This window comes from Colias croceus, chromosome 11, assembly GCF_905220415.1.
Source record: "Colias croceus chromosome 11, ilColCroc2.1".
Lineage (NCBI taxonomy): Eukaryota > Metazoa > Arthropoda > Insecta > Lepidoptera > Pieridae > Colias > Colias croceus.
Genome location: NC_059547.1, coordinates 4,597,934 through 4,625,771, shown reverse-complemented (window position 1 = coordinate 4,625,771; position 27,838 = coordinate 4,597,934). Strand labels below are relative to the sequence as shown.

The following is a 27,838-nucleotide window of genomic DNA, read 5'->3' as shown; positions in this document are numbered from 1 at the left end:
GCATGCGGCTGACAGTCATCTCAATCCTGGCGATCGATCCACACGCCGAGGGTTGGTTATAATCCTGGTGCGATGTATATTATTCCAACCAATACAAGTAACTAATGTTGTGATAGAAGATAGATAACTCGCGCCGCGCTTTCCCGCTCAAATGTGTCCATAGACAAATCTGCTTTTTTGTAATCTGATGTACGTGTGATTGTTTTACAAATTCTGAATTAGAATAATAATTGTTTGATATGGTGAGTATAAATGATTACAATAATCGCTTTTTTGTTTTTACAGAGGGTTTATTATTCATATCGTTGCAATTATTACGTAGGTAGTAGGTATACCTAGTTGGTGCAGTAGAATAAATATGAGTAAAATTAACTTTCACTCTTTAATCAATTATTAGATATAAAATATCCATATATCTGATAATAACATAACCAGATGAAAGCACAGAAAAATAAACAAATGTCTCAAAATATGATACTAATATAGCTCTAGAAGACTTGTAAGCTACCTAGGTATATATACCTAGATTTATATTCTCGTCTCAAGTTTTCAATATTTAAATATATCTTACAATAAAACAATACCTAATATGATAATTATTATAACCGTAACTTGCGTCGTGTGTATAAGCATTGCCTAGCCTTTAGTAATATCACCCTAGAACAGAAGAAATAGTACCTAGAAACAAATAAATATTACGCTTTCAGTAACAAAAAAGATTCAAAATTAAATAATATTACGTCCATTTCTACATTTTTTGGCTCTTAAAATTGACAACTACACGATTTTTAATGTAAAAAGGATTAAGGTCACAAAGACGTCCACAAATAGGGCGACGAAGTGTCATTCTTCTCCTTGTTGACATCTAATTTTGCGTTGACTCACGCGATCCTTATTACACCGTGGGCAGGTCATTCGCTCACTATTATACTATTAACATAGCTTAGTCTATAATATCTAATGTGCGTTACAAAGTAGGGGACATTGAATGGAAATCCATTTTCAATAGCATTAGGTATTTTTTTCAAATTCTTAAACTTAGAAATATATGAGTGTTGTTCACGTGTGATAGAAAAATTAACGGTTGCAAAAATACAGGTTTTGGCAGTTTATTTATTAATAAAAAATAATGTTTGAAAGTAGATTATTCAGCCTTTCAGGTTCTTAATTCTAAATTAAATTGAATCAGCCCCAAATCAGCATTAAACATCCTGGTAGTTTTTATCATTTCTCCTAATCATTTTTAGGAAGCAATTATTTAACCGTTGTTACTATATGGAAGAACCATCATGTTTACAATCAATTGCTTGGTAGTCCCAAAATAGAGACTTCCTGCTTCGTTGGCCATACTGCAATAAATTTAGGCACATCCCAGTGACATGTGAATTTTGTCCCCAACGTCTCTTGCAAATTATCTTAAATAAACTATATCCTTTCACATATAAAAAAGATACATAGGTACTTCGCAAAAATACTTTTAAATATTCCGCAACCAACCTTAATGTTAGATACTAGAAAGTATGCTCCACTAATAGACGATTTAATAGTTTCATGCACATTTGTAACTAGATAATATATAATAATTCTTAGTATAATATTTTAAAGTGTTTAGACTTTAGGGGAAGAACAATTATTTTCAAGTACCTATATCATAGACAATTTTTTATGGTTATCGTACTAACGTAGACGATAAAGATATATTATTATGCCATAATGTGAAATAATGTTTGATTCAAACAAAACGAATTTGAACATTTTGAATATGCGACACAGCGTGATTAAAATCTGTGATACGAACAATATCATAACATTATGGTATTATTATACCGTCCCTTTATGTTTGCATTATGACGTAAAAACTAAAAATTATAATACGATAGAATTTAAGGTCAACATTTTAAACATATATACTTCTGAACATGTTTGTTTACATAAATTGTAAAATTATTATTTATATTTATTATTTATATGGCATATCTAAATATATTATATGAAAAATCTTATGACTGTATAAAACTAGCGGTCTACCCTTGGTCAGGGATCACAATATTAATCTAACGGTAAAAGCATTTTTGAAATCGGTTCTGCAGTTCCTGAGATGAGCGTGTTCAAACAAACTCTTCAGCGTTATATTATTAGTATAGAAGTTTATATGAGCATCTATTCCTGCCGAAATTAATGTCATTAATCATATTATCATACATATTTTGCAAAAGTAATGCAATTGGTTACACTGCACAGGTTTAAAGGACGTTCTGTTTATTACGGGACGCTCACCTGAACATTTTCTGTAAATGTTATTCACATCTGAAGGAATACGTACATTGGTTACGTAAAATCGTCCATCGATTGTTATGTCATTGTCAATGTTGCAATTCACAGGTAATATGCGGATAGTAATAGGGCCACGGGTACGAAGCAAACTCATTAATTACTGGTCAGACGCGGTAATTGAAATTGGCCTTCGCTAACTAGCCAGGTAGATATGAGTCGAGTTTGACAAATGTGTGTGCTTCAGGGGCATTTAATTACTCGTTGGTCTAATTGTTTGAAGTTTCGATTTTAACTGACTATTGATTTATGTCATTACTACTAACATTATTTGGAAATATTTTAAATTTTTGGATAATGATAGATATTGTAATTCTGGCTAATATAGATTATTTTTGTGAGTGATTTGGTTGAAAAATAGATATTATAGCAGCTTCATGAATCAGGGAAATAATCCTGCAATATCTTAGCATCCATCTTTATCGCCATTTCTCAACTAGTTTCATGTTCCAAATGATGCTCTATCGAAGATGCATTTAACGTTCCAATTTCAATTTAAAAATGAATGCTACGAAATGTTCTAAACAAAATAATAAGCAAAAAAAAAAATACTTACATAAGTACAAAATATCACACAAATATAGAAAAACTACAAAAATTATCTCTATAATAAATTCCCCAATCATACATAATAGTATATGATGCGAATTTCGTTACTTAGGAGGCCTAGCTCTGGACCTACGCAGTTTAATTTTTTAACTTAAGATAATTCTTTCTAGGCCTAGCGGCATCTTTAGTGTTTTATTGGTCATTTTAGCAGTTATTTTCTTGTTGTTCAAGAACACAGATAGTTAAGTATTTTACGAGGTTTTCCGCAATATGCCTGAATCCTAGTGGGAAGAAATAAGGAAATAAACGCATCCGTTGCGTTGTCATGGAGATGGATAATATCCTGAACGAGGAATAGTTGCTTCGAATCAAGAGCGTATTAATAAAATTGCTAAAACAATGTAACACCATATAATAATAATTACAAGTTTACAACAGGATAAAATACATATATTCTTAAATATAATGTTAAGGTATTTTATTTGAAGGATATTTATGATTTAAAAATGTCCTAATTAGAAAAAAAAAATTGTCTGAAGGCTGAATACTCGTTTGCAGTGAAACGTATTTCATCCACTCATCACAAGATGGCACTAAAGAGTCTTATCATTTTCTTTTTTATATAGAGATGGTTTTATATAAAAACTATACTAGGTATAGGTATGCTACCTTAGAGCATTAAACCATATGCTACAATAAAAATATTTTTCGTTTATACTTATACTTATCTCTATTTACTTAAGTCAATAATAGGGGCCTCCAAAATTAAAACAGTAACCATTAAATAATAAACGAAATATCGGACTCTACATTAAGAAAACCTTAATGTAGAGTCTGGCGTTATAAATAGTTTTTAACACTTTTATTTAAAAAAGATTGACACCACCCAGGATATCAAGAAAACAACAATGAGTTAAAAAATGATTAAAGTTTTGAAGTTATAATTTGAATAATATTGTAATTCTGTTTCTGTTCATGTAAACGTGGTAAATAAAGGAGCTACGGGCGTAGCTAAAGGGTGCTACAATCATGCCAGCGTTTATAAAATATTGCTTAGGTATATTGATTTCGAAATTAAAAATAGCTACTATGCGGATATTTTTGTTCCTTGAACCTAACTTATGCATATCAATGTAATACTATATAAGTGCAGGTAACACTATGCCATTGAACATGCTCAATATAAAGTCCTGTAATAAGATATGCAAAGATACCTCGCATTCACTGTGTGCAATATGTGTTACGAATGAAAAACATTATTGTAATAGTTACAACTATTGTCTGATTCGTCGTAAGGACACCAGTCTTGTTGCTTCAAATGAAATATCGACCAAAAACTGATTACTGTTGAAAACTTTAAATATTATTTAAATAAATAAATTTGATTAAATAAAAAAAAATACACAAGCAAATTAAATTCATAATTCGGTATTTTATATATGTATTATGATACTCACCATAAAAAATAATTCATTTTCAGGAAAACGATGACAATACTCCTAATGATGACGACAATAATATGTGCATACAAAATGTATCAGAACTCAGTGCTCCAAACTGAATTAACCTCTTTGACAAGGCCCTGGATGATATCGTGATAAAAAAACAAGCATGGAAGCGTCCTCATCAAATCGTAACACTTATGAGATGGAAATTAAAAAAGAGGATGAAGTCCAAAAGGAGGCAAAACCGAAACCATTATTGGCGAGTGGAAAAATATTTTACAAACCAGGTGTAATAGAAGAAGAAACGGATGAAACCAGCGTATTTGATAGTTCTGTAGTAGAGTCACCGATGCTTGGATTCAGCGCTAGTGGACTGTTGCGACACTCTATTCATCCAGTTAGCAGCTTACATAGAATACCGACATATAGCAGTTCTATTGGACAGAGCACGATTTATCGAGTGGATAGTTGTAGGTAAGTAATGGAAGTCAAGTCTATTATTACAGTAACCTAAGGATTAGATGTGAATACGAGCAAGGAGTGAACACGTTTTTAATAGATCAAGAAGGTTCGTAATTATTATACTGGTAGATCTGAAAAAAATATTCAAAATATTAGTGAAATTAACAAATTATTATTTATTACAATTTAGGTATTTATTAACTACTCGGTAAGATACAAATGAATCTCTTCATAAATATTTAAATACAACATTTTCTACATTTTTACATTTCTTTAATATTTTATATTTACTTATTCTTTTCCCAAAAAATATATACATAAGTATTTTAATATGTGGTTAAATAAAATAAAAATAACACACTAGGCCCTAGGGTGTTTTAGGTACCTAATCTACTACGACAGCACTCTGCGTCGACTGTACCGCAAAATGTCGAACTGTAATGTAAATCATTTCTCATTAAAACTTGACTCATTTGCTACTAATCTTTATGATTTTCATCACATAAAAGTTCAACGTAACGTTTATGGTGGTATGAGGCTTATACTTTTATATTACAGCAGTATTTCATTTTATTATATAATTAGATTAACTTATCCAACAATTCTATAAAGGTTTATTTACTGCTAAAAGTTATCTCTATAAAGAAATTGCAAATGTTATAAATAAAAATCCGTTTAAAGATTAATTGTTAAAATATGTTTGACTTGTAATAAAACATTTAAAACGAATAAAGACAAAATTCCTTGCCTCAAATCATGTTCCAAAACAATTTTGTATTTTTCTCGGAAATCGGAAATCCACGGAATTTAGATAAGATAAATAAAGATTAGTATGGAAATAACTTAAAAAACTATCTTATAAGCCCGGACAAGGTAGATCGGATTTTTACAGATTAATTATAACAGAAATCGTCGATAATATGTGTATGTGTAAATTGAAAACGAAAACATACGTAGAAATTTATTACATACTATTATTTATTTTGTGATATGTAAGTAGGTTTCTACTAAATACTTTATCCAGTGCATTGTGATAATAAGTACATCAGCGTGTAACTGCATTGATTTAAAATAAAACCACTTAGAGATTATGTATCTTATACTTTTTGTAATAAAAAAGGAAATGCTTGTTTTATTTGCAATATAGAGTAAATCTAGAGAGTAGAGTTTTACTACTGCTACTATGACCTAGGTTTTTAGCTCGTACTAAATAAGTTCATAGATATATCTTTTTTGTATTGATCTACATTACATCTATTTCAAAATTAAGCTATTCTTTATGATTTTTACCGATATTTGAGTTTGGTTATCAGCGTATCATTTAAAGATTTTCATTAGTATTTACGATAAAACTATATGGGTGATAAAGTTACATTTTTATTTAGCACTCCCCAAGAAATCGTATCGCAATTCTCAAGTTTCCAATATCTAATCAGTATACCGATAACTTATTTTCTTAGTCGTTCAGTTTCGTGACTAATTTGATGAACAGCACATGTTAAAGTGAAGTTATCTAGTTTATGTGAATGTGATTTTAATTAATTATTTCCGAAGTATGTTGTGAGACATTTAAAATTCCTGAAAATGCGCCGCAGGCGTAAATAGTGTTAAGATAAGCGACATTATCGTTGTTGACCAAGTTTGTTCTACTTTCGTTTACAATAGACATCGTGACGAGGTATCTTGAAGGGTATTATGTTTATACAAATTTAACGTAGGTACCTATCCATAAATTACTTCCCTACCATACATAGTGAGTATTTCTTAGTTAATTACTTCAAAATATGTAGAAAATTAGTTTCGCTTTTTGATCTCCAAAGCTAGCAGTTTTCCTAATATTTAATTGAAATCTAATTTTTAATTGTACCTAGATTAGGTGTGATGATTGTTTATTCTGCAGTTTTGGATAAATTTTATCATATACTTTGGATAATGGAGGAAAAAAACAGTTAAATCGTCGTGACCGAACAAATTCATAATTAGCTTGTATTAGAGTACGAAATGTGACTTTTTCATTTGTCACATTTTGGCGGTATTTGGTTGGCTATTTGAATTAAGTACAACAAAAAATAATTCGCTAATAGAGTCCGTAAATATTCACAATATTTTGCCACATTATTCCTTCGGCCTGGTAGAGCCAAAATAATGAAATTTGTTTAGACTGTATTTAAAATGATTTTAAATAAATCGAGAAAGCTGCTTATTTATGGAATCTATATTTAATAATATTATAAAGCTGAAGAGTTTGTTTGTATGTTTGAACGCGCTAATCTCGGGAACTACTGGTCCGATTTGAAAAATTATTTCGGTGTTGAATAGCCCATTTATCGAGGAAGACTATAATATATCATCACGCTAAGACCAACAGAAGCGGAGCCCTGCGAATGAAACCTTGGAGCGCAGCTACTTTAAAATAACTTTTCAATTACTCGGTAACATTGACATTGTGTTTATTGTTTAGAAATTTCTTATCTTAACCTGCGTTACATGAAGATTTAAGCGTTTATGCATTTGTATCACTGTGACTGTCACATAAAACATGTATTTTTTTAAATATTTTAGACGAATATCTGCTATGGGTGCTTAAAAGTAAAAACGTTATTATGTTATCATTACGTTTCCTCAAAGATCCGTAAAAGCAGTTGACCAGTTCCAAGTTCTGTGTACGATTTTCGTAATTCTTTGTTATTTTTTATCAAGTCCCAACTTTCCACATAGCAGGTTTAATCGGTTCTAATCTGTTTAGCCTCAGTTCGTAAAAGCGTCACTGTTCAAGGTGTGCAAATAACTCTCTAAAGTTGTAGGATATCCTCATAATCTGCCAAATCCACGAAAATCTGTAAACACCGACGTGTCTAGATAACACTCATTAATCATATGAAACACCTTTCCATCGTAGAACCAAACGAAGGGCGACTCAATTCAATAATACAGACTTTTGACGATAAAAATACCGCTATTGGCGAATATTGATAAACTATCAGCTAATTGCTGCAATTAATTTGCATAAATAAACAAATGGCAATAGCTTTTAATGTTAATTTCATTATTATTCTAAGTTATGGGCGTCACGGGTTCAATATTATTCACATCGAAGTATAAAAGTAACGTTTTAAAAGAAGATATTAAAAAAAAGTCTACATAATGTTGCAATTGCACAATATTTCTTAAAAAGATCATGGAATCAAGATTTTAAAGATATAGGTAATAAACATAATTACTTAAACCGCATCTTACTTTTTTTTTAATCCCTATTTAAGCCAGATATATTAATTCAGCAGTAAACTTTATCATCCAGCAATAACATGCTACAAAATAAAGATTATGCTAAGCGTTAATGCATTTTAATACCATATTCGGCGTAAATAAACTTAAAGAGACAAACAAAAATTATTTGTGTTAGAAGATACGGAAATGTTATAATAATTATATGGCATAATCCGTGATACAAAGATTATCTCATTATTACACAGAAAAATACTAATTAAAAACGAAAAATGGTATAGGTATGGCATGTACGCAACTATTTTTCAATACTTTATAGGGATATTTTTTGAACTTACGTACCATTTAAGCTAAAAGGTAGTTTTATTTATAGATTCAATATATAGAAAAGGCTTCTCAAATTTTAAAAATTATGTAATTTGTGACAAGACTAGATTAGATAATATATTCTTATTCATAGATTGAGTAATAAGAAGTATGTAGGTACTAACTATCACTCTTCATCTATCCAAGTTTCTAAGACACATAATAAACAACACGCGACAAACGCATGCAAATGATGAATAGCGATTTTTTTTTTGACAAAATATTGGACAAATGGACAATTTAATTTTATTGTTATTAAACATGGGATTCACTTATTGATTTTAAATAATAAAATATTGGACTATATTACCAATAATAATTTAGAAACATTGTTTCCCAAGATCTTAGTATATCTGTTAACAAGTGTTGATAATTATTAAAAAAACAAAATACCCGACTGCACACTAAAAAAAGAGTAAAAATCCTATATTAATTACTCCCGTGATTGAAATGAATCTAATGATACCGCATACATATTTTTTTAAAGGGAAATTTAGAAAAAATATTATTATGTCTTTATCCCGTGGGACTTTTAGGATAAAATGTATCCTATGACACTCCCGTAATCAAGACAAATCTAACGATACCTCATACATCAAAATCCATCAAGCCGTTTAGGCTACAGGTGGTCACAAAGGAAAAGACATACATACATACTTACATACACTCGAAAAACATTACCCTCCTTCTTTGGCAGTCGGGTAAAAATATTCGATGTATTGCATGCTTAATTGCATGCAATCAATTTATTATATATTATTGCTATTTGGATCACAAATACACAAGTGAAACAAAATATCCACAAGTAGAGCAGATGCCGATACATCGAATATTTTTGCTCTAGGTAGAGCAGATGGTCTATCATTGTTATTACTGTAGCTCGATTTCGTAGGAACATATTGATTTATTGTTTGAAGAGGCATCTTTAAATATAATATTTAATTAGGTATTATGTTGAATTTTTAAAATTTATAAATATCTAATGAAAAAATAGTTTTCTTTGTTTATAGTTCAACGACAAGCATAAAAGGCTCTTTGGTTTAGAAAATAGGGCATTCAACAATAAATTCAATAAAAAGGATATGTTTTATAAAAAATATTAATCACGTAGTAGTATTTGTTTGAATTTCTAAACAGTTTAGATCCTACTTGCGCAAATCCTAAAATATTTTCATAATATTATGAAAATAAATACCTGAACGCAGTTGTAATAAACATGCTTATTTTGATATCACGATTCTATGTGTCTTCTTATTTACTTATGAGGTTTAATAAGAAAATCATGCACAACATGTTTATAGAGGCGTGGTGATAATTACTAAATTAGCTAAAACGTTTTACTTGAATATGTATCGTATTTAAAATAAGTAATAGGCATGATACGCATCTTGTAGAAAAAGTCACTATTTGTATCACGCATTGAATGTTGACAAATCTGTTATACCACCGTCTCGATAGATATTTCAATAGCATACTTCGATGTGATAATATGAAATAGGTAATTATTATTGGATCGACCTTCATAAGTTCGAGAAATACAAATTAGAATGGGGAAAATGCGAATTAGCACGCAAATTTACGCTGTAAAAATTTTGTATTTACTAAAGAGGCGGGGCTGGTGCTATGGGCGGGTTTTAAAGAAAATGATAGTTTTCAATGTTATGATTTTTTTCAATGATAATGTCGTATTTAAAACTAGTGATCCGTTCCACACACATTTCTAATGGTAAAATAATTTTTGAAATGGTGAAATAATTATTGAAATCAGTCCAGTATTCTTGAGATTCGCGGGATCAAGCAAACAAGCAAACTCTTTAGCGTTATATCATTATAGTATACAAATTATTTTATTAAATAAATAAATAAATAAATCATTTATTTCACTTAAAACATTTTACAAATTAGAGCGACCCAGGAATGCTATTGCATTTTAAAGTTATATAATTATGTTATTTCCAGATTAATATCAAAACTTAAGAATGTTTATAATCAAGCAATCCTCACAATAAAAAATGCTAAGTCAGATAAGTTTCTTTCACAAGATTATATAGGAATTAAAAAAAAAAACCTTACAACCTAATAAATTACTAATCTACTTCCTTTTATTATATTTGCAATGATTTCGTGTTAGAACGATGACGAAACGCATTCTGACGCCCCCTGAACAAACATAAATGTCAAAAATTGATACTAACTGAAATTTGTTTTCCAAGCGAGCTGATAATTTTCGAGATATAGAATCTCGCGATATAATTATAAAACGTTTAGCGCGTCATTTTGCTGACGAGTACGATACAGGCAGTCGTGATCGCGATATTATCGCGTGCGATGCTTCAGGAGGTACCAGAGTACTGAGGGATGGTGGCGCAGACGGTCCGCTGCGAGTGAACCGCGCGCACGGCACCATGCACCTCGACCCAGAGTCGCCTGCGAGCCGAGAGGAGGCCCAGCTCCTCCCTGATGAATGGCTTAAAGTCAAAACTGTCCCGGGAAATGGCAATCTTTCCCCCGGAGTCTACTACCCCACAGTGACCAAGAGGTTCGTCGATCAGTGCCAACCTGTGCCGTCTCCGACAGAAATCCATCCGTACTGTGTCGCTTTTTATTTTTCTTGCATTTTCTCATTAGTTCCCATTAATTTAATGTTTATGTCTAAGAAATATTTTATAATTAGCTATAAGTTTAACTAGTGCCCATTAACGACATTAACATTTATGAAGGTCGTAGCACCGTAGCATCGTTCACGCGTGATCTACGCGTTCGCTCTCTTACGATTTATAATTATTATTAAAGGTGTATTCATAAGAACATTATGAAACATAGTTTTCTTTTTTTATTACAGAAACCGCTCGCATAGACATGGAGCTTCTAGAAGAACGAGACGGCGCGCTATTCTCAAAAATGGCGAGTGCAACATTGTCAAGTCAAGGATTCAGCAACGGAGGTTGCGGTTCTTACAGGATATGTTTACGACGCTCGTAGATGCACAATGGAGATGGACGTTACTAGTGTTCACGCTCTCGTTCATTCTATCTTGGTTGGGATTTGCACTCATATGGTGGTTAATTGCGTTCACACATGGAGATCTTGAACCCGACCACTTACCACCGATGCAGGAGTCCTCGAATTGGAAACCTTGTGTGTTTAACATTTACGACTTCACCTCATGTTTCTTATTCAGTATAGAAACACAACACACCATTGGGTATGGTTCGCGTACAACCACAGAAGAATGTCCTGAAGCAATTTTCATTATGTGCCTTCAGAGTATAGTGGGAGTTATGATACAAGCTTTCATGGTGGGCATCGTATTTGCGAAGATGACGAGACCAAAACATAGAACACAAACACTGCTATTTTCTAAACATGCTGTTATCTGTCAAAGAGATGGTGAGCTCAGCCTTATGTTCCGCGTCGGTGACTTAAGGAAGTCTCATATAATAGGAGCTAGTGTAAGAGCGCAATTAATTAGATCCAGAACTACTAAGGAAGGAGAAGTGCTGTCCCATTATCAAACAGAACTAGAATTAAACGCAGATGGATGTGACAGCAATCTTTTCTTTATTTGGCCTATCACTATGGTACATAAAATAAACGCAAGCAGTCCTTTCTATGGCGTGTCCGCCGCTGATGTTCTTCAAGAAAGATTTGAAATAGTTGTAGTGCTGGAGGGCACCATCGAATCGACGGGGCAGACAACTCAGGCGCGCTCTAGTTATACAACAAGTGAAATAATGTGGGGTCATAGATTTGTGCCATTAGTGTCATATAATCGTGAACGTCAAGGATATGAAGTTGATTATTCTAAATTCGACGAAACTACACAAGTTGACACACCGTTGTGTTCCGCGAAGGAACTCGATGAGTTTTATGGAAGCCAAGCTGACCATAGATCGATCGGTGAGTCTCTTTTCAAACCTAAAACTGGTGGTAGATGGTTATGTGTTCGCAATTAACTGTTTGTCCTGTGTTTGTCCATTTCCCTTCAGTTGAAACTAACGAAGCACCCCATTGTATTTGTAATTTTCAATGTATATATGTATGGTTATTGTATATGAATGAGTTATGACTTAGGACTCAGCTTAGATTATTTAGTTCCGTAAAATAGTGTGATGAATTATTATCTACAATATTTATCTTAGGTCAACAAACGAACTGCCCTGATTAGGCTATCTTGGATAATATTTTACTATTTACGTCTAACATATTGCAAGAAACTGCAGTTTTCAAACAGTGATTAATATATTTTTCTCACGTTGTGTGTGGCTGAATAATTGTTATGAGTGATGATTCTAATTATTATAATATTAATTACAGTATACTGAATAGATTTGATATATGACTATGACTGAAATAGGATGCAAATAAATTGAAAGATATTTTTTATACAATCAAGAGTCCATAAATGATAAATCGAGCATTTATCTTTTACTTTTATTTTATTTATTTTTATTTATACACAGTCACATTTATACTCATAATTACAACTGATTTATATTAATTATAAACTAAAGTAGTAGTTTAATAAAAGTAAACTGTAAAACCTAACTTAAATAATAATTAGTTATGGGAAAAATTATTTTAAATCTCAAGCACGTACATATCATTTATATTATATGGCCTGATTGACGACAACATTGTCAAATATTAGGTATAATGTGGTACAATAATAAAATAAGATAAATATTATGCTTATAAAAATTACAAATTGTACAAGAAATAATATTATTGACATAAAATGTGTGTTCATGTAAATCCAATATTAGACAAAGTCTAAGAAGTCGCTATATTTTTGTGATCCTCAGATAATCTTGATAATAATTAGGTAATTAAACAATAATAAAATATGAGTTAAGCTTATTGTTATACCATGCATTTAGTAAAATATTAAAGTATTCCTTTGTTTATTATAATATAAACATGTATATTAAGTAAAATATGTATAAGTTATGTAGCTACGTAAGAAAACTGTGTATTTTGCCTCACTATGTATAAAATAATTTCCAACATTTTGTTCTAAGTAATTAAGACTAATGACGTTACTAATATTCTCTTTCAATCACTAATAATGCTTGTTTGTACACAGTGTAACTAACTATACTTATAGGTATAACGAAAGATATCTATATTCCACTTGTATCAATTATTAGGACCATAAGCACCATTGTTCAACATTGTCACCACAAAATTGACATATTTAAATGAAATTGTTTTCATTAGTGTGCATTGTCTTACTACAAAACAATGGTAGGTATTTCCATGCTCTTTCATATTTTGAAAAAAATATGATCTTTCATTCATATAGATTGTAGAGTATGATTTTGTTCATGAATTTTTTGGAGGATGTGATATATTTATGTGTGATAAGTGTTATATTTTGTAACATTTGAATTTTGATGTATTTTTATTTAACTTTAAAGTTTAAAATGAAGCATGGCTAAAGTCCGTTATGAACTAATGGATTTATTTTCAACACGACGCATAAAAAGCTCGAATTTTTTTTATTTTTTTTTATTTTATTATTCTATGGCCGTGCTTCACTTTATTACACAATATTAACTGTTACTGTATGTGTTTGTGATGTGTCACAGAGAGTGCGGAACCCATGGTCCTTAAGCTGCCCGAACGACCAAAGGAACCCAAATCGCCCGAACCGAGAGCTGTGCAGAAGAATGGAGATTTTACTGTTACACTATGAGCTATAAAATACGTAATATTAAGACAATAAAATATATTTTTGTAAGTGTCTATAGAATTTATAGAAATGTTGAGACCAAGTCATACCAAAATTTCCCTCTTTTATATAAAAAATGTAAAACCCTTTTTTCCGTGGAATCTCATCAACATTGTTCTCCACTTTAGCAAAAATAACATTTAATATTTCACTAGTCATATTATTCTTACTCTTAATTATACATTGTTCAACAGTACCATAGCTGCTAAAGTCGATAGTCTAGTTTAATAGCAATATGTGATTCTTTACTCGAAAACATTCCACTATGTTATACGACCAATTGTTTTATCAAGGTTTAATAGGTTTAAGTATAAATTGTATTGTTAAGTAATGAAGGATGTCATGAAATGAGATCCAGCAAACTCCAGTATTTAGATCTGGGGGCACGGTAGTGCCCCCGCCAAGACGAGCCAAGCGATCAAGCGACGGGCACTACCTACCTTTTCTCGAAGCGCTTCGACGTTTTTTTGAACCCTCATAACTTGGGTTTGGATTATGCTAGATCAACAAAATTTTCGGGATATATTGTCAATAGCGGACTTATTGAATATATTAAGTTTTAATGACATTAGCTTTTATACTTCAGATTTTATTTATATCTAAAAAACGCTAATTTCGTCACTGACTCACTGATGATCATCAAAATTCTTATGGTATTTCCTAATGTCCTAGAAAACTGAAATTTTGTATGTAAGCTAGTATTAGCACACAAACAACAAAAAAATTATAAAACTTGTAACTTTCATCCCCCATCCCCTTAAACTAGGGGATGGGAGTTTGTATAAGACCTGTAATTTTAAATTAAATTTTGATGACGCTAGAGGTCTAATCTAATAATCTAAAACTTGGTTCCCCTAGATATATATATGTTTGTTAAAAAAAAAATTAGAAGTTTAATCGACATATAAAATTTTGTTACAAACAACTCACAAAAAGAAATGAAATCCCACCAAAAACATTTTCATGTAAAATGTTGCCAAGACGAGCCCATATGACTCGCACTGTCAAAAAGTTATCAGATCTCATGTAGAGCCAAGCTTCTAACACTACACGCCCTAACTCTACAAGGCCTAACTTGACAAACTCTACACCTTAGTCAAAATATGTGGCTTGGCCATTCGTTACAACAAGAACTATTGTATAACACAAAAGTTATGAACAGTGAATTAATTTTTCACCTTACGCCGATGTGAATGTAGCGAAATGGCCAAGCCACATATTTTGACTAAGGTGTAGAGTTTGTCAAGTTAGGCCTTGTAGAGTTAGGGCGTGTAGTGTTAGAAGCTTGGCTCTACATGAGATCTGATAACTTTTTGACAGTGCGAGTCATATGGGCTCGTCTTGGCAACATTTTACATGAAAATGTTTTTGGTGGGATATTTATTATTTACGATGTTTACAATTTGTCACAAATCAAGAGATAATTATAATTGATTATTATGTTATATGAATTCTATTTTGTGTAAATATTGAATGAATATTTTGTTGTGACGTTAAATTGTGTTTAATTTTTATATCCTCTTGTATCAAAAATCCTATAGGACTACTAAAGCCACTTAATATCTAGGTACCTTTTAAAAAAGGTAATTGTTTATATAGGTATTAAAACAAAACTAAATAAATGCATACCCTGAAAACTTATGCGACCAATTTTAATTAAGTGTCAGTATAATTAATTGATGAAATTCGATTTTCCATGTTTGCAAATACTCATTCTAGGTACGCTTTTTCGTTACTCCATGTTTTAAGATTATTATGGCTAAGGTTCTGTGAAATGTATTTTTCAGTGTTTACTTTGTCCTGTTTTTGATGTGTTGCTTTTAAATCCTTGTAAAGAGACTATACTGATTAGTTTATAGAGTGTGCAGGTAAGTAAAAAATACTTAATTAGTATGTATGATAATACTGGTACAAAATAAATTACGTGGTGATACACAAATAACTTATCGTCGTGTATAAATAGAGCTCCGGTTGAGAAAACAAAGCATTAGGTACAATATTTTATCTAACAACTCAATTTATGATCCTCACATGAATAATGTACATTGACATATTGCCCGCGAGAAAAATGTATCTGAGTAATTTAAAATTTTTCTTATTTTTTTAGAACCTCTATATTTCAAAGTAATCAAAAGAATCATTCGTTTCAGTTTTCAACAATGATAAATATTAGATAGAGAAATAGAGAGTTACTTTAAGAATTTCATTGAAAATGAGTAGTATAGTAGTAGTACTTCTAGGTTCCTACACGGATAAGCAGTGAAACAGATGAACACAGCTTGTGCTAAAAACCTAAACACTCCTAAACATTAAACTTCAACATTATCGAAATTACCAAAAACCTCAACAATTTTCCTATCTATCTGTGTATCAAACTTTATTCCTTTATTAATTAGAATTGCCACAAATAGTTCCTATCAGCGTAAAATATACCTAATAAATTATATATCTAAGCAGATATTTGGATAATAACCGAATAGTTTTTGTACAGGAATAAATCGTAATAATAAATGTCGTACTTTGTGTGAAGACATCAAGGTTCTCTAACGGAAAGTGTAGATCCTCGAACGGTCAATATTATGTTGGCTTAATTCTTATGTTATTTAAACAATTATTAAAAGGGGAAGTTTGATGGTGATATAATGGTCAATGGCAAATGTCAACTACAGAACATATTACAAGAAATAATATTTATTTATTTATTTTCAACAAGCTATTAGCTACAAACTCTTTTGTCTAACTTCGCTCCGGTCAATTATTTCTAATATTGTACATAAATTAATTATTTCTTCTTAACAATATTAGATTAGAATTTTATATAGATATACCTAGATTATGTACAAACACACACACATACACACTGAATTCCGTAGAAAACTGCATTTTGTACCAGTCATACCGAATAGTAGGTGACTACCATAAAATCCATAATATAGATAATAATAATATCTTAAATTTTCCAGGATATATGAATACTTCATCACCGGCACCTGCAAGCCCGCTAGCAACGATGCCACCCATACCGATTTCACCACTCTCTAGCGTTTCCGATAGACTAGTGGTCGACGCCATACACAGAGCTAGCCTCACACGCAGACCTTCCTGTATCAAATACCCATCAGATTTCTTCGATGCCGCAGAACATTCATCGTCTTCGAGTGAAGAAGAAAAAGTCACCAAATCAAAATCGAAGAAGGCTGATAAAAATAGACAATCAACAACAGATGGCGCTTTCTCAAAATAAAATTAACGTTTTAATTTCTTCCTGATAAGAATATTATATATTTGTTATTCATAATTATCATTAATGTATGTAATTTACTGTAAATTCTAATTTATACAAAAGATTTGTTTCAAATACATATACAACGCCATCTATTGGTGAGTAGCTTTTAAACAATTATTTCAAGAAATACCTTTTGATAGAATCCTAATAATTGTACAACAAGAAATAAAACTATTATGTTGTAAGTTATTTGCCTTTTTCATTTTGCTCAGTTTTATTGAGTGCATTTAAAATAAATCATGATATCTATAGTAGCTTAAAGCTTTATATATGAGTACATAAGATATTTAATAAATAAATATTCTTTCATAATAAATGTGAATTTTCATTCAATCCTTAAATACATAAAAAGCACGTGCTGCAATAAAATTATAAATTTTCAGTGATGAAAATATTTTGCGGGTAAAATAAAAGACTTGTTAAGTGTCAATACATTTTATATTTAAATTCTAAAACAATTCATCATATTGGTTGATAAAAGCATCACATTGGACTAAGTTTTATTGAATGTTGCGGCGCCAGCACCGCCCTGACTATTCGAAAATCCTTAAAAAATTACTTTATCTGTGAATCTATATATTAACTGCTCTATGCCAACACTGTATGTTATAATTGTAAGAAATATATTTCAATATTATATGTTGTTACCAGCTTATATAATTATTTTTGGCACGAAAACTTCTCTAAAAAATCTTATACGAACAAACTTAATTAACATAATACAGACATACTTTTAAAAGGCGCGTTTATTTAAGTTAGTTAAATTTAAGTCCTAATAAATAAATCAGTGTTGACATACAGTTTAAATTTTATCATCAGATAGTTTTAATATTTATTGTAAATTCGTATTTGAACATCGACAAATATCACAAGATGTATAATATTATATACATAGTAACAGTAGTAAACGTATCAGTCGTCTATTATTTTGTACAATGGTTTCATTTATTTTGTCAATTACAATAAACAGTACTCAATCACAAATTTAATTGCTAAGCAAATATCGAAAATAATGCGTAGCTATCAGCATGCTATTCAATGACTTTACATTATATAAATTATAATATAGGTTTTATCAAAAACAATTTTCATTTTGGTATACATTCATCATAATCCTACATACACGTGATTAAGTACATCGTATAAAATCTTTAAATTACTTAACATAGAAAAAGCCGATTTAATTCTAACAGTTTACATATTTGTACGTTATGTTTTAAAAGCAAATTTCTTTGAATTAAATAGGATACGAGATACGACGAGATACATAAATACTATTACTTAGATATAGTCCGTCCAAACATGACAAACGATAAATACTTATAATAAGTCTTGCATCGACGGACCTCTCTAAAAGCTCTATAAGTCTAATTGTAGGTATATCCGTAAATTATATGCCTTAAATTTGTCTATTAAGTATATAGGAATTTTGAATAAGTCACGGTCACACCGACTGGTAATAAGGAAGCATTTATATAATTATTAAACTATATTTTGGAAGAAGATTCTATCCTTAGTTTGACTGACGATAGAACAATATAAATTCTAAAACTAGAAGCCTTAACCTAAAACACAGGGTAGAAATTTAAAAACCGTATAATTATTTTTTAAACAATCATAAGCATATATAAATTTCCGAACACCCTATGTCTAATTTCACTAATTAATCGTTAATAAATACTTGGTCTACAGTACCACCCTGTTCTGTTCTGCTGATCCCTTGTGTAGACGTGATTTGTACATTCACATAGAAAATATTATAATAAATTATAATAAACATTATAATTAATAGATAAATTGTTATATAACTAACACATCTATATCCACTCAAATTAAAGAAACAGAAAATGACACTATTTTTAAAAGTTTTTTCTACATAGCAAAGAGAAAATCTGTTTGATCGAACAATATTTTTTAGGATATACCTAGCTATCTAGACATACCAAACAGTTGCAAGAACCATTGTTACTAAGGATGCCACACCCGTACAAGAAAACTCTTTTAATTCGTGTGTTTAAATTAATTAGAAATACCTAATAGCGTTGTGACATTTTATTTACGTTTTAACGGCAATGCTACAACGCAGAGAATGTTGGCAACCATCCATCTTGGAACATCTCGATAGGAATGTTCTTGTCATTTAAAGTACATAAAATTGTAATATTTCCGGCTTCGGAATTTTCAACTACTTTTTAAAATATTTCTCCATGACGCGGACGTATGGGTGTTGTATTATTAAAATAAATAATGTATTAACCATAGTTTGGTAAATATATTTTTGTAATTTTCCTTTTTGAGTTAGGTATATTAACATTCAAAATAACAAAATTACCTTGCTATTTTTTCAGATTAATAAGACTGAAAGTGAATGTCATACAAAGTTCAACGAACTTGTCCTCGAGCATGCATCCTGGCCGTCTTTTAACTGACATTCAATTTACTATTTTTTTCATCAATTATTTCCAGACTTCAAAGAGGGGAACAAAAATATCGTTAGAAAAATAAAATTTTGAACTATATAGATCTACTCACAAGTATCATAACAATCAAAGAACTGAAATAATGGGATTTTTGAATATCCTTTTTTTACGTGGATGCATATTGCATAACCTAGGGTCATGAATAAATTGCTTGGCCATGAAATTTAATCCATAACTTAGTACCTATGTGTGATTTAACTCTATGAAACTATAGATATTATTATTACAAGTGGATAGATGTGTTTCACGTTTTAAAATATAAATACCTACTATCAATTTATTAGTTACTATAGATGAACATTAGGTATACTCTGTAAAACGTTTTTTGTACGTAGGTAAATAATTACACTATGATATTAATATTATTAAAAGTAAATATGTAAAGGAACACAAATCTTTGTAGTTTAAACAATATGAACGTACAAACACACCTACACATCACACAAGGATTTGAAAGTAACGCGCGCGCGCGGTCAAGCGGGCTCCGGTGACGTCACCAAGATCGGGATTACTGACTCCATCTGGTGCTCGCTTGGTGATCTGGAATAAATGTCATTCTTATTAGATATAAAATAAATAAATATTCAGGACAATTTTAACACACGGCACGATCTGATCCCATACTAAGCTTTCGCTTGTGTTATGGAAACGAGATGGCTGATAAACATACATATATAATTTTAAATAAATACTTAAATAGATAATTAACACCCAGACACAGAGCAAACATCTACGTTCATCACACAAATATTTGCCCCGGGTGGGAATCGAACCCACGACTAGTGGCTTGGAAGGCAAGGCCACTACCAACCACGCCAACCGGCCAGTCAAATAGTAATAAACTAATAACATTAAGGGTTTAGTTCATACGTAACACACGTAAGAACCTTTTCTTTACCATGTTCTATTCTTATTTGTGATGCGATTATGATTACCTACTTCGCAAGACAATAAAAATCATAGAATCAATATACAAACCCGAAAAATAACACGCCTCATTTAAACGACAACAACATAATTTGTCAACACTTACTTTTTGATTTTGTGTTCCGCTCTATGATCATGGCCGTTCGCCATATGGCCGATGCCGTTCGGCACAACTATATGCATCCTCTTCATGCTTGCGTGGCTGTGGCTCCTGTGGATGTGTCCATCTCGCTCTGTCTTATCACTGATCATGATGGCCGAGTTGATCTTTGGCAGAGCTTCGTGTCCGTTCTCTACGGCCAGATGCGTGTGACTGGAATTCTTCTTCTCATTGACGTGCTGCACGAAGTTGTTCTGTGCCATCAGCCTGTTCTCTCTCGCGCGCGCTTCTGGGATCTTTATTTCTATGTGCTCGTCCAGGGACATGGAATCGACGGAGCTCATGTCTAACGTGTCGTTGGAGAATGTCTTCGGAATGGTGCCGAGCATGCGATCTGGAAGTTTTGGAGAATTATTGGTTAGACTTCTATACTAGGTCTGGCTGGAGAGTCGCGTCAAACAAAGATTATTATTCTATATAGGTATCTATCGTAATTAGGATATTATTAAGGATGTCTTTAGAAAACTCTTTAGAATTGAAATACCTGAGTCATGTGAAAAAAATGTTAATTATGTTTAGTATACGTATTTTATTGATGAGCTTGCAACAGATAGAGTCATATAATAATACGTGATTTGTTTTATTAATGCCCTTCGAGAGACTAATTTCCATATTAACTCATAATTATGTTACTTCCTTATCCGCGTTTTCGTACTTTGCTTGTTCTTTTTTCATATTAAACTAAGACAATCTTTATAAAATCACACATTTATGTTAAATGATTGACTTTAAATTGCTTATGTGTTATCGTTAAACACTTCACAGAAGGAAAACGTATTAAAAAGACAACTGTAAAGATCGTGAAATGATAAGTATTACGTAAAGGCTATTTAAAGCTGATTGCTCACAGGTTAAAAGGTGTAAAACGAGGATAATGTAGTACTTATAAGTTAGAATTTATAAATACCTAATTTCTGGGAAGTGGAGACGGTGGCTCGCAGCTCGTCAAGTTGTTTCGCGGAACAGAGGGGCGTGTCCACTTCGTATGTATTGTTGAATCGTGTGTAGTCCACCTGGAAACGTGCGTCGGTTTATTAGTTGAGGAAATTATTCTATTGTGATATGTCTATAATCTAAACTCCATAGATAGCATTCAATATAGACACAAAAGTAAAGGAAATATAAAAGTTTAGTGTTCATAATTAGTTTATAAAAAGTATTATTGCTTGAGATAAGGAAAAATCTATAGTATTTATTATAAATAAGGGTAAAGTTTCTATGTAGAACTGTTTAATTTTTCTTCTTATCAATGTTTTCCTTATATCATATAGCCGAAAGAAATCCTATTCTATATCAAATATCTACCTTATATGGTCTATACGAAATTATTAAAATTAATGCTATGATATTTTGTTTCTTTTTTTAGCCCTTTGGAAAAAGTGTTGTAATGATAGTTTTAACGTACCTCATATTCTCCGGTATCTTTTCGGAAAGATACCATAGTTTCAAATCGGTGTCCCCACAGAATCTCTGATGGTAAAAAGCTACTTCTTGCCTGAGTCGTCATACCCGTTGATTCGATCACACCCTCTGAAAATTATTTCAATCGAAAAATTAATGAAAATAAAATGAATGCAAATACAAACATCTGAGATATTTGAAATTAATGTGCTTCCTCCAATGGCACATTATTTAAATTGGCTACCATACAATTTCATCGATATTACGCAATTACCTTTGTTGTAGAAATAAACTATAAGCCCATGAATAATCCAACGACATTTATGATGTAAAGTTTAGGGCAAACGACCAAATCACTGTCAAGGAAGTGCCAAGATACGAGAACTCAGTTGTATGTTTAGACTGGAGATAGCGTAGGTATACCTACTACATACCCACGTACAGTTACAGTTCCACGACGATTTTCTACATTTAAGACTAAGAATATCATAGATAGACATAGATTAAGAATAATTTATAATAATGTCTTAAAACATAATAAAATGATAAAATAAGGACTTACCAAGCATAACAACAATCTCGAATCTCTCTCTTAACATATCTGAGGCAGAAAGGTTGTAAAGCGGCGACTTCTCATTAATTTTATGGACAATAGTCATGGGCCAAATGAACATCAGTCTGTCTTCTTCTCCATCAGCTCCTACTTTCAGCTCTTGTTGGTAAAATGGCAGTAACTCTCCCTCTCTGGTGATCTATTCAGTAATGATGTAAACCATTAGAAATGCATTACATAGAGTGAGTTTGAACACTTTATCCACAATTTAACATAGATATTAAACACGATAAAAGCGTATGAGCGTTATAAATCACCCAAAGCCTAAATGTTTAGCCATAATCCACGTTTTCCTCCTACAAAAAGCACAACAAATGTGAGTTGGTATTTACTTAAATAAAAATCCATGCAATAAGTTATTCTATGAGAAAATTAATTACATTCACATGAAGGTAAGTTGCGAATATAAGCGAGCTATGTGAGTATTACAATGGCAAAGCATGTTATTGATGCATTGAAAATGGTTGCGGGGAAATCCTTAGACGGGTCTAATAAATATAATTACAATTTGAAAACCACCAAAATACTTAAATAAAAAATACAACATTAAACATCCAAAAAATGTATGAACTAACACATATAGTTCACTGAGATACCTTTTTTTTAATAATTTGAGCTCGAACATGCGCTTCCAAGATGTGCGATTTTCTGATGTCGCCAACTCGAAACAGAAGGCAAAATTCGCCGTCTCTCAGACAAATAACCGCGTTCCTCGAGAACAGCAGAGTTGTATTACGTTTTTTGGCCCGAGCCAGCTTCGCGAATATTAGACCCACCTATGGACAAGAGAAAGTGGTTTTGAAATTCGATATCAAAAACAATTGACCTTAAATTCGAACGATTGGCATTACATATCCGCCGAATATGAATTCAAACGACCACTTTCTTTTATAAAAGGAGTTGTTTAGTCAACTCGGGTTAATGAAGGTTCGTAAGCGTGCTGACTGAATTTCCCAATCACTAACCAGTATCCGCTTTGTCGAAAAAATATACCTTGCGGCGAATAATTTGCGCTCTTATATGTGCTTCAACGATATGGGACTTTCTCATGTCTCCGACACGGAACATCAGGCACAATTGGCCCTCTCGTAAGCAAACAACGGCGTTTCGGGAGTACAATAATGTTTGGGCTCGTTTTTTTGGTCTAGAGAGTTTGGCGAAAACGGTTCCAACCTAAAATTAGACGAGATGTTCAGTTTAACGAATACGCAATATATATTTTGAGTGCGAAGTAGTAGGTACTGGAAAACATTCTCGGTCTGTTGGCCCGCGTCATAATATAATTAAAATGTCATTAGTTCTTGAACAGATTTTTGAAGCTCTCATAATAATTAGATTATAAAAACATCGTACATCGACCTAGTTCAGTACGAGTTTAGAACATGAAGAGGAAATATAATGATAGGTAATCTTCTACGCGGTTTCTTAATATAAGTTATAATTTTTAAGAGAGCATCTGGATCACAGATTGGTACGCTTATAATTTTGGCACACCGCCAAGTTTATTTTGATATGAAATTATCTTATTGGCTTCGAAGCAGGAAGGTTTTTCAAGAAAACGTGTATCATAAGTCATAACCCTTTTTACTATAATGATGTCGTAATACTTTAGAAAATAAGTTTCTATTAATAGCAATGTTGCGAAGAGTAGATATTCTTAACAATAATGTCTTATCCTAACACATTAAAAATTTTATGAGTTGTAATTCAATCGAAATACTAATAAATCTTGTAAAAGGGGATATAAATGTTTTGTTTTCAGCTTTAGCTGCCACAATGTGTATATACTTTGTAAACTGTCTATTTTTAGCCGTTAACTGGACGTTAGTTAAAACAAATCGTAAAACTTACCATGAAAGCTTGAATGAAAACACCAACAATGCTTTGAAGGCACATAACGAAGATTGCTTCAGGGCATTCTTCGTTTGTTGTTCTCGAGCCATAACCGATGGTGTGTTGAGTTTCAACGGAGAAGAGGAAACAACCGGTGAAGGAATTGACATTATTGAGGCATGGGACTAGCGGTTCACTGGAATTCGTAGGAGGGTTCAGGTCGCCGTGTGTGAAGATGATGAGCCACCAGATCAGAGCGAACAGGAGCCAGGAGAGGATGAAGGAGAGGGCGAACACGAGTAGCGTCCACCGCCACTGCGCGTCCACGAGGGTCGTGAAGATGTCCTGAAGGTATCGGCGCCTGCGCTTAGCCACGTTCCATTGGACCACATTGCAGTCTCCGTGCTTGAAAATGACACGCTTTCGCACACGTCTCGCTGCGTATCGGGCTTGACGATATCTGAAATAATCGAAATTATATTTTATTAACCTATATCATGTCGCCTTATATTTAAGACGTATACTAAAGGGCACAATTTCTGTATATTCTTACAGGAAATTAATGATGTTGTACAATTAATTACATCATACAAAATTTTGCATAAGTAATCATTATATATTTGACATTTTAATGATTCTCTATACTAATGGGTAAATATTGAAGGGTTGACGTTAACGCCCGATTAATAAAGTCACGCTAATTTATCATTTCAAGTGTTCATTTTATTTATGCAATTACCTTGTTTATCCTTATGATTTATCACTAACATAACAAAAATACTGACGTAATTGATAACTGAGAATAATTTTGTATATTGTAAAGTTACTGCAACAATAATATCAATTCTGATTACATAAGATGGGAATTTCACACTTGTAAGTACTATATCGCCACAAACTTGTTGAATTTAACAATTTTGGCGAACTAAACAGTTTTTTTTAATAATTTAATTATTCACATACCACAAATAACAATATTTAGTAAAATAAGTAGATATATATGTATTGTTCCTTGCCTTGCATTCAACAAAGAATTAGGTCGCTTTATTTTTATAGCTTCGTTCTTCAAACAAAAGGAATTTTAATAATCTTTTGTAAGGCTCTACATTATAAAATAGTCTATATATTTTACAATTGTTAGGCACTTTATAACATTTTATTCTTCTTTACAATGTAAACTCCATCCACACGGTTTATTGTACAATACATGTACCAAATGAAACACCAATTATCAAGATTCAAGATACATTCAAAGAACCAGCCAAATTGTTTCGAAAATAAAAAAGAACTAAAATCTTTTCTAAGAAATCGATTTTTTATTAACTTCATAACAATTATTCTTAATTCATGATTAATGTTAGTTAGCAACTAAAAACGAAAACGCACCTCCAAAGGTGGAACATCCAATTATGTTCACTTTTAACGTTACTACGTTATTATACTAATGCACAAAAAACCAAAGCTTACGTACGTGTATGGTTTGAACATTATTTTCGTAGTGTTTAAATGCTGTAATCCAGTTAGAGGTATGTTATTGTATTCTGCACAGAGCAGGTTATCTATATAGCTTGATGGCATTGCACTATCGCCAAATTGATTGAAAGCCCTAAAGCACTCTACTGGATCCAAATCCCTCTATATTTTATCAAATTTATTATCACATAGATAAGACATGAGAGCTTTAATCAATCTATTAATATTGAGATATGTTAGAGAGTGCTTAGATTGAATGTAAACATTGGGATGTTATTCTATAAAAGTATTGTATGTATAGATATTGTTTAAGAGATGTATCGTGTAAATAAAACAGCAATAAAATATGAATCACGCTGTTTTGCGTACATATTTTGAAAGTTCACGATAGAAAATAGACACAAGCTTGTAAATTTGGATTGTTTGTTTACGTTTTATATTCGTTGTGTGTATTTAATTTAGATGTTTTTTGAAACTTTGCTATTTTAATTAGTTCATGGTGTGAGTAATTATTTCCTTAAACAAAGAAGATATGGAACAATCTTAGTAGGTAATTGGCTTATTACGTATTTCCCTTTAAAATAGTGTTATTACAATAGAAACAGGTTTATATGAAATTACTTTAACTACATATTATAAATTAATTGTGGAATACTATCTAGAGGTGGTTTGATAACTATTGTAACTGTGCGCCTACGCCGGTCACTTAGGTAATAATTTTATTACAATACAAATGAAGTTATCCTTCTCTATTCTAAAATATGACGTTTCGAAAGTAACGCACAATAATACAAGAATTAAGAGGTAATCCCGAAACTGTTTCTTCGAAATAAAACAATTAAGACGTAACAACGAATATCCTCCGCCCACAGCTGCAAAATAATACATTAATATTTATTCGAATAACAATTTATAAATCGCGTGTAGGTAATCAAATAAATACGCGTTTGGTTCATTCACAACAGACTTGATGTTGAGTGAATGATTTATTTTGTTTGCCTGAATGCTACTCATCACATTTGATTGGTTTATTTATACACGATCAATTCCGACCATCATAAAACGAATTACATTTGAGACGAGTGTTATGTTTTAATCAAATTTGTGATAAAAATGTAAGATAAAGAAACAGTTTAAGTAGTTTAAATCAGTTTGTAGTAAAACATCCGATCAAACATTTTAAACTAGATATTCACAAATGTTTCACATTTATTATACCTTCATTAGCTTGAAACACGTTCAATTTAGGACATCGAATTAGATTACCTATACCTACGTAAAATATCAATCCAGGTAAATCCGAGGATTAATCTATAATAATTTTTCATACTTATCAATTTTTTTTTTCGTAAGAAAATTTGGGCATTGGTAGACAAAGTTCAGACGTTTGTCCGCTTTCGACCTTTCCATGTATGAAAAACAGCTGTTTCTAGGTAAGTGCACTTGTATGTGTTACAGTTCTAAGTTCTTATTATAAGTTCACAGCAATTCATTTGTCAAATATTAATATTTAAATTACAAGCCATATCTCAACTATTTGTAAATTAATTCGA

The 27,838-nt window shown here is 31.6% G+C and overlaps 2 protein-coding genes across 12 annotated transcripts in view; one reads left to right on the top strand and one right to left on the bottom strand.

Annotated features, from left to right (window-relative positions):
• Positions 1 to 15: 15 nt before the first annotated feature.
• LOC123695495 (G protein-activated inward rectifier potassium channel 3-like) lies at positions 16 to 17,709 on the top strand. Of its 7 annotated transcripts, none has more exons than XM_045641361.1 (4): positions 16 to 242; positions 4,361 to 4,799; positions 11,221 to 12,278; positions 17,076 to 17,709. In XM_045641361.1, the coding sequence occupies exons 2-4, from the start codon at positions 4,492 to 4,494 to the stop codon at positions 17,354 to 17,356; spliced, it is 1,647 nt and encodes a 548-aa protein (XP_045497317.1). In that variant the 5' UTR covers positions 16 to 242; positions 4,361 to 4,491; the 3' UTR covers positions 17,357 to 17,709. The 7 variants fall into 7 exon arrangements, with proteins under 7 accessions (XP_045497317.1, XP_045497319.1, XP_045497323.1 ...); XM_045641363.1 differs by lacking the exon at positions 17,076 to 17,709 and adding an exon at positions 13,970 to 14,126 and having other exon boundaries at positions 21 to 242; XM_045641367.1 differs by lacking the exons at positions 16 to 242; positions 4,361 to 4,799 and adding exons at positions 6,374 to 6,465; positions 10,592 to 10,965.
• Positions 17,710 to 20,330: 2,621 nt separating this feature from the next.
• LOC123695296 (G protein-activated inward rectifier potassium channel 3) overlaps positions 20,331 to 27,838 on the bottom strand; it is a 29,535-nt gene continuing 22,027 nt past the window's right edge. For 2 of the 5 annotated variants that reach the window (XM_045641090.1, XM_045641093.1), the window contains 7 exons: positions 24,831 to 25,272; positions 23,973 to 24,152; positions 22,929 to 23,118; positions 22,371 to 22,495; positions 21,873 to 21,978; positions 20,912 to 21,299; positions 20,331 to 20,418 (listed from right to left, as the gene is read on the bottom strand). In XM_045641090.1, coding sequence (XP_045497046.1) covers positions 20,352 to 20,418; positions 20,912 to 21,299; positions 21,873 to 21,978; positions 22,371 to 22,495; positions 22,929 to 23,118; positions 23,973 to 24,152; positions 24,831 to 25,272 — 1,498 coding nt within the window. In that variant the 3' untranslated portion in view covers positions 20,331 to 20,351. Of the gene's footprint in view, positions 20,419 to 20,907; positions 21,300 to 21,872; positions 21,979 to 22,370; positions 22,496 to 22,928; positions 23,119 to 23,575; positions 23,756 to 23,972; positions 24,153 to 24,830; positions 25,273 to 27,838 lie in introns of all 5 variants that reach the window. The other 3 variants (XM_045641092.1, XM_045641091.1, XM_045641094.1) reach the window with 3 other exon arrangements.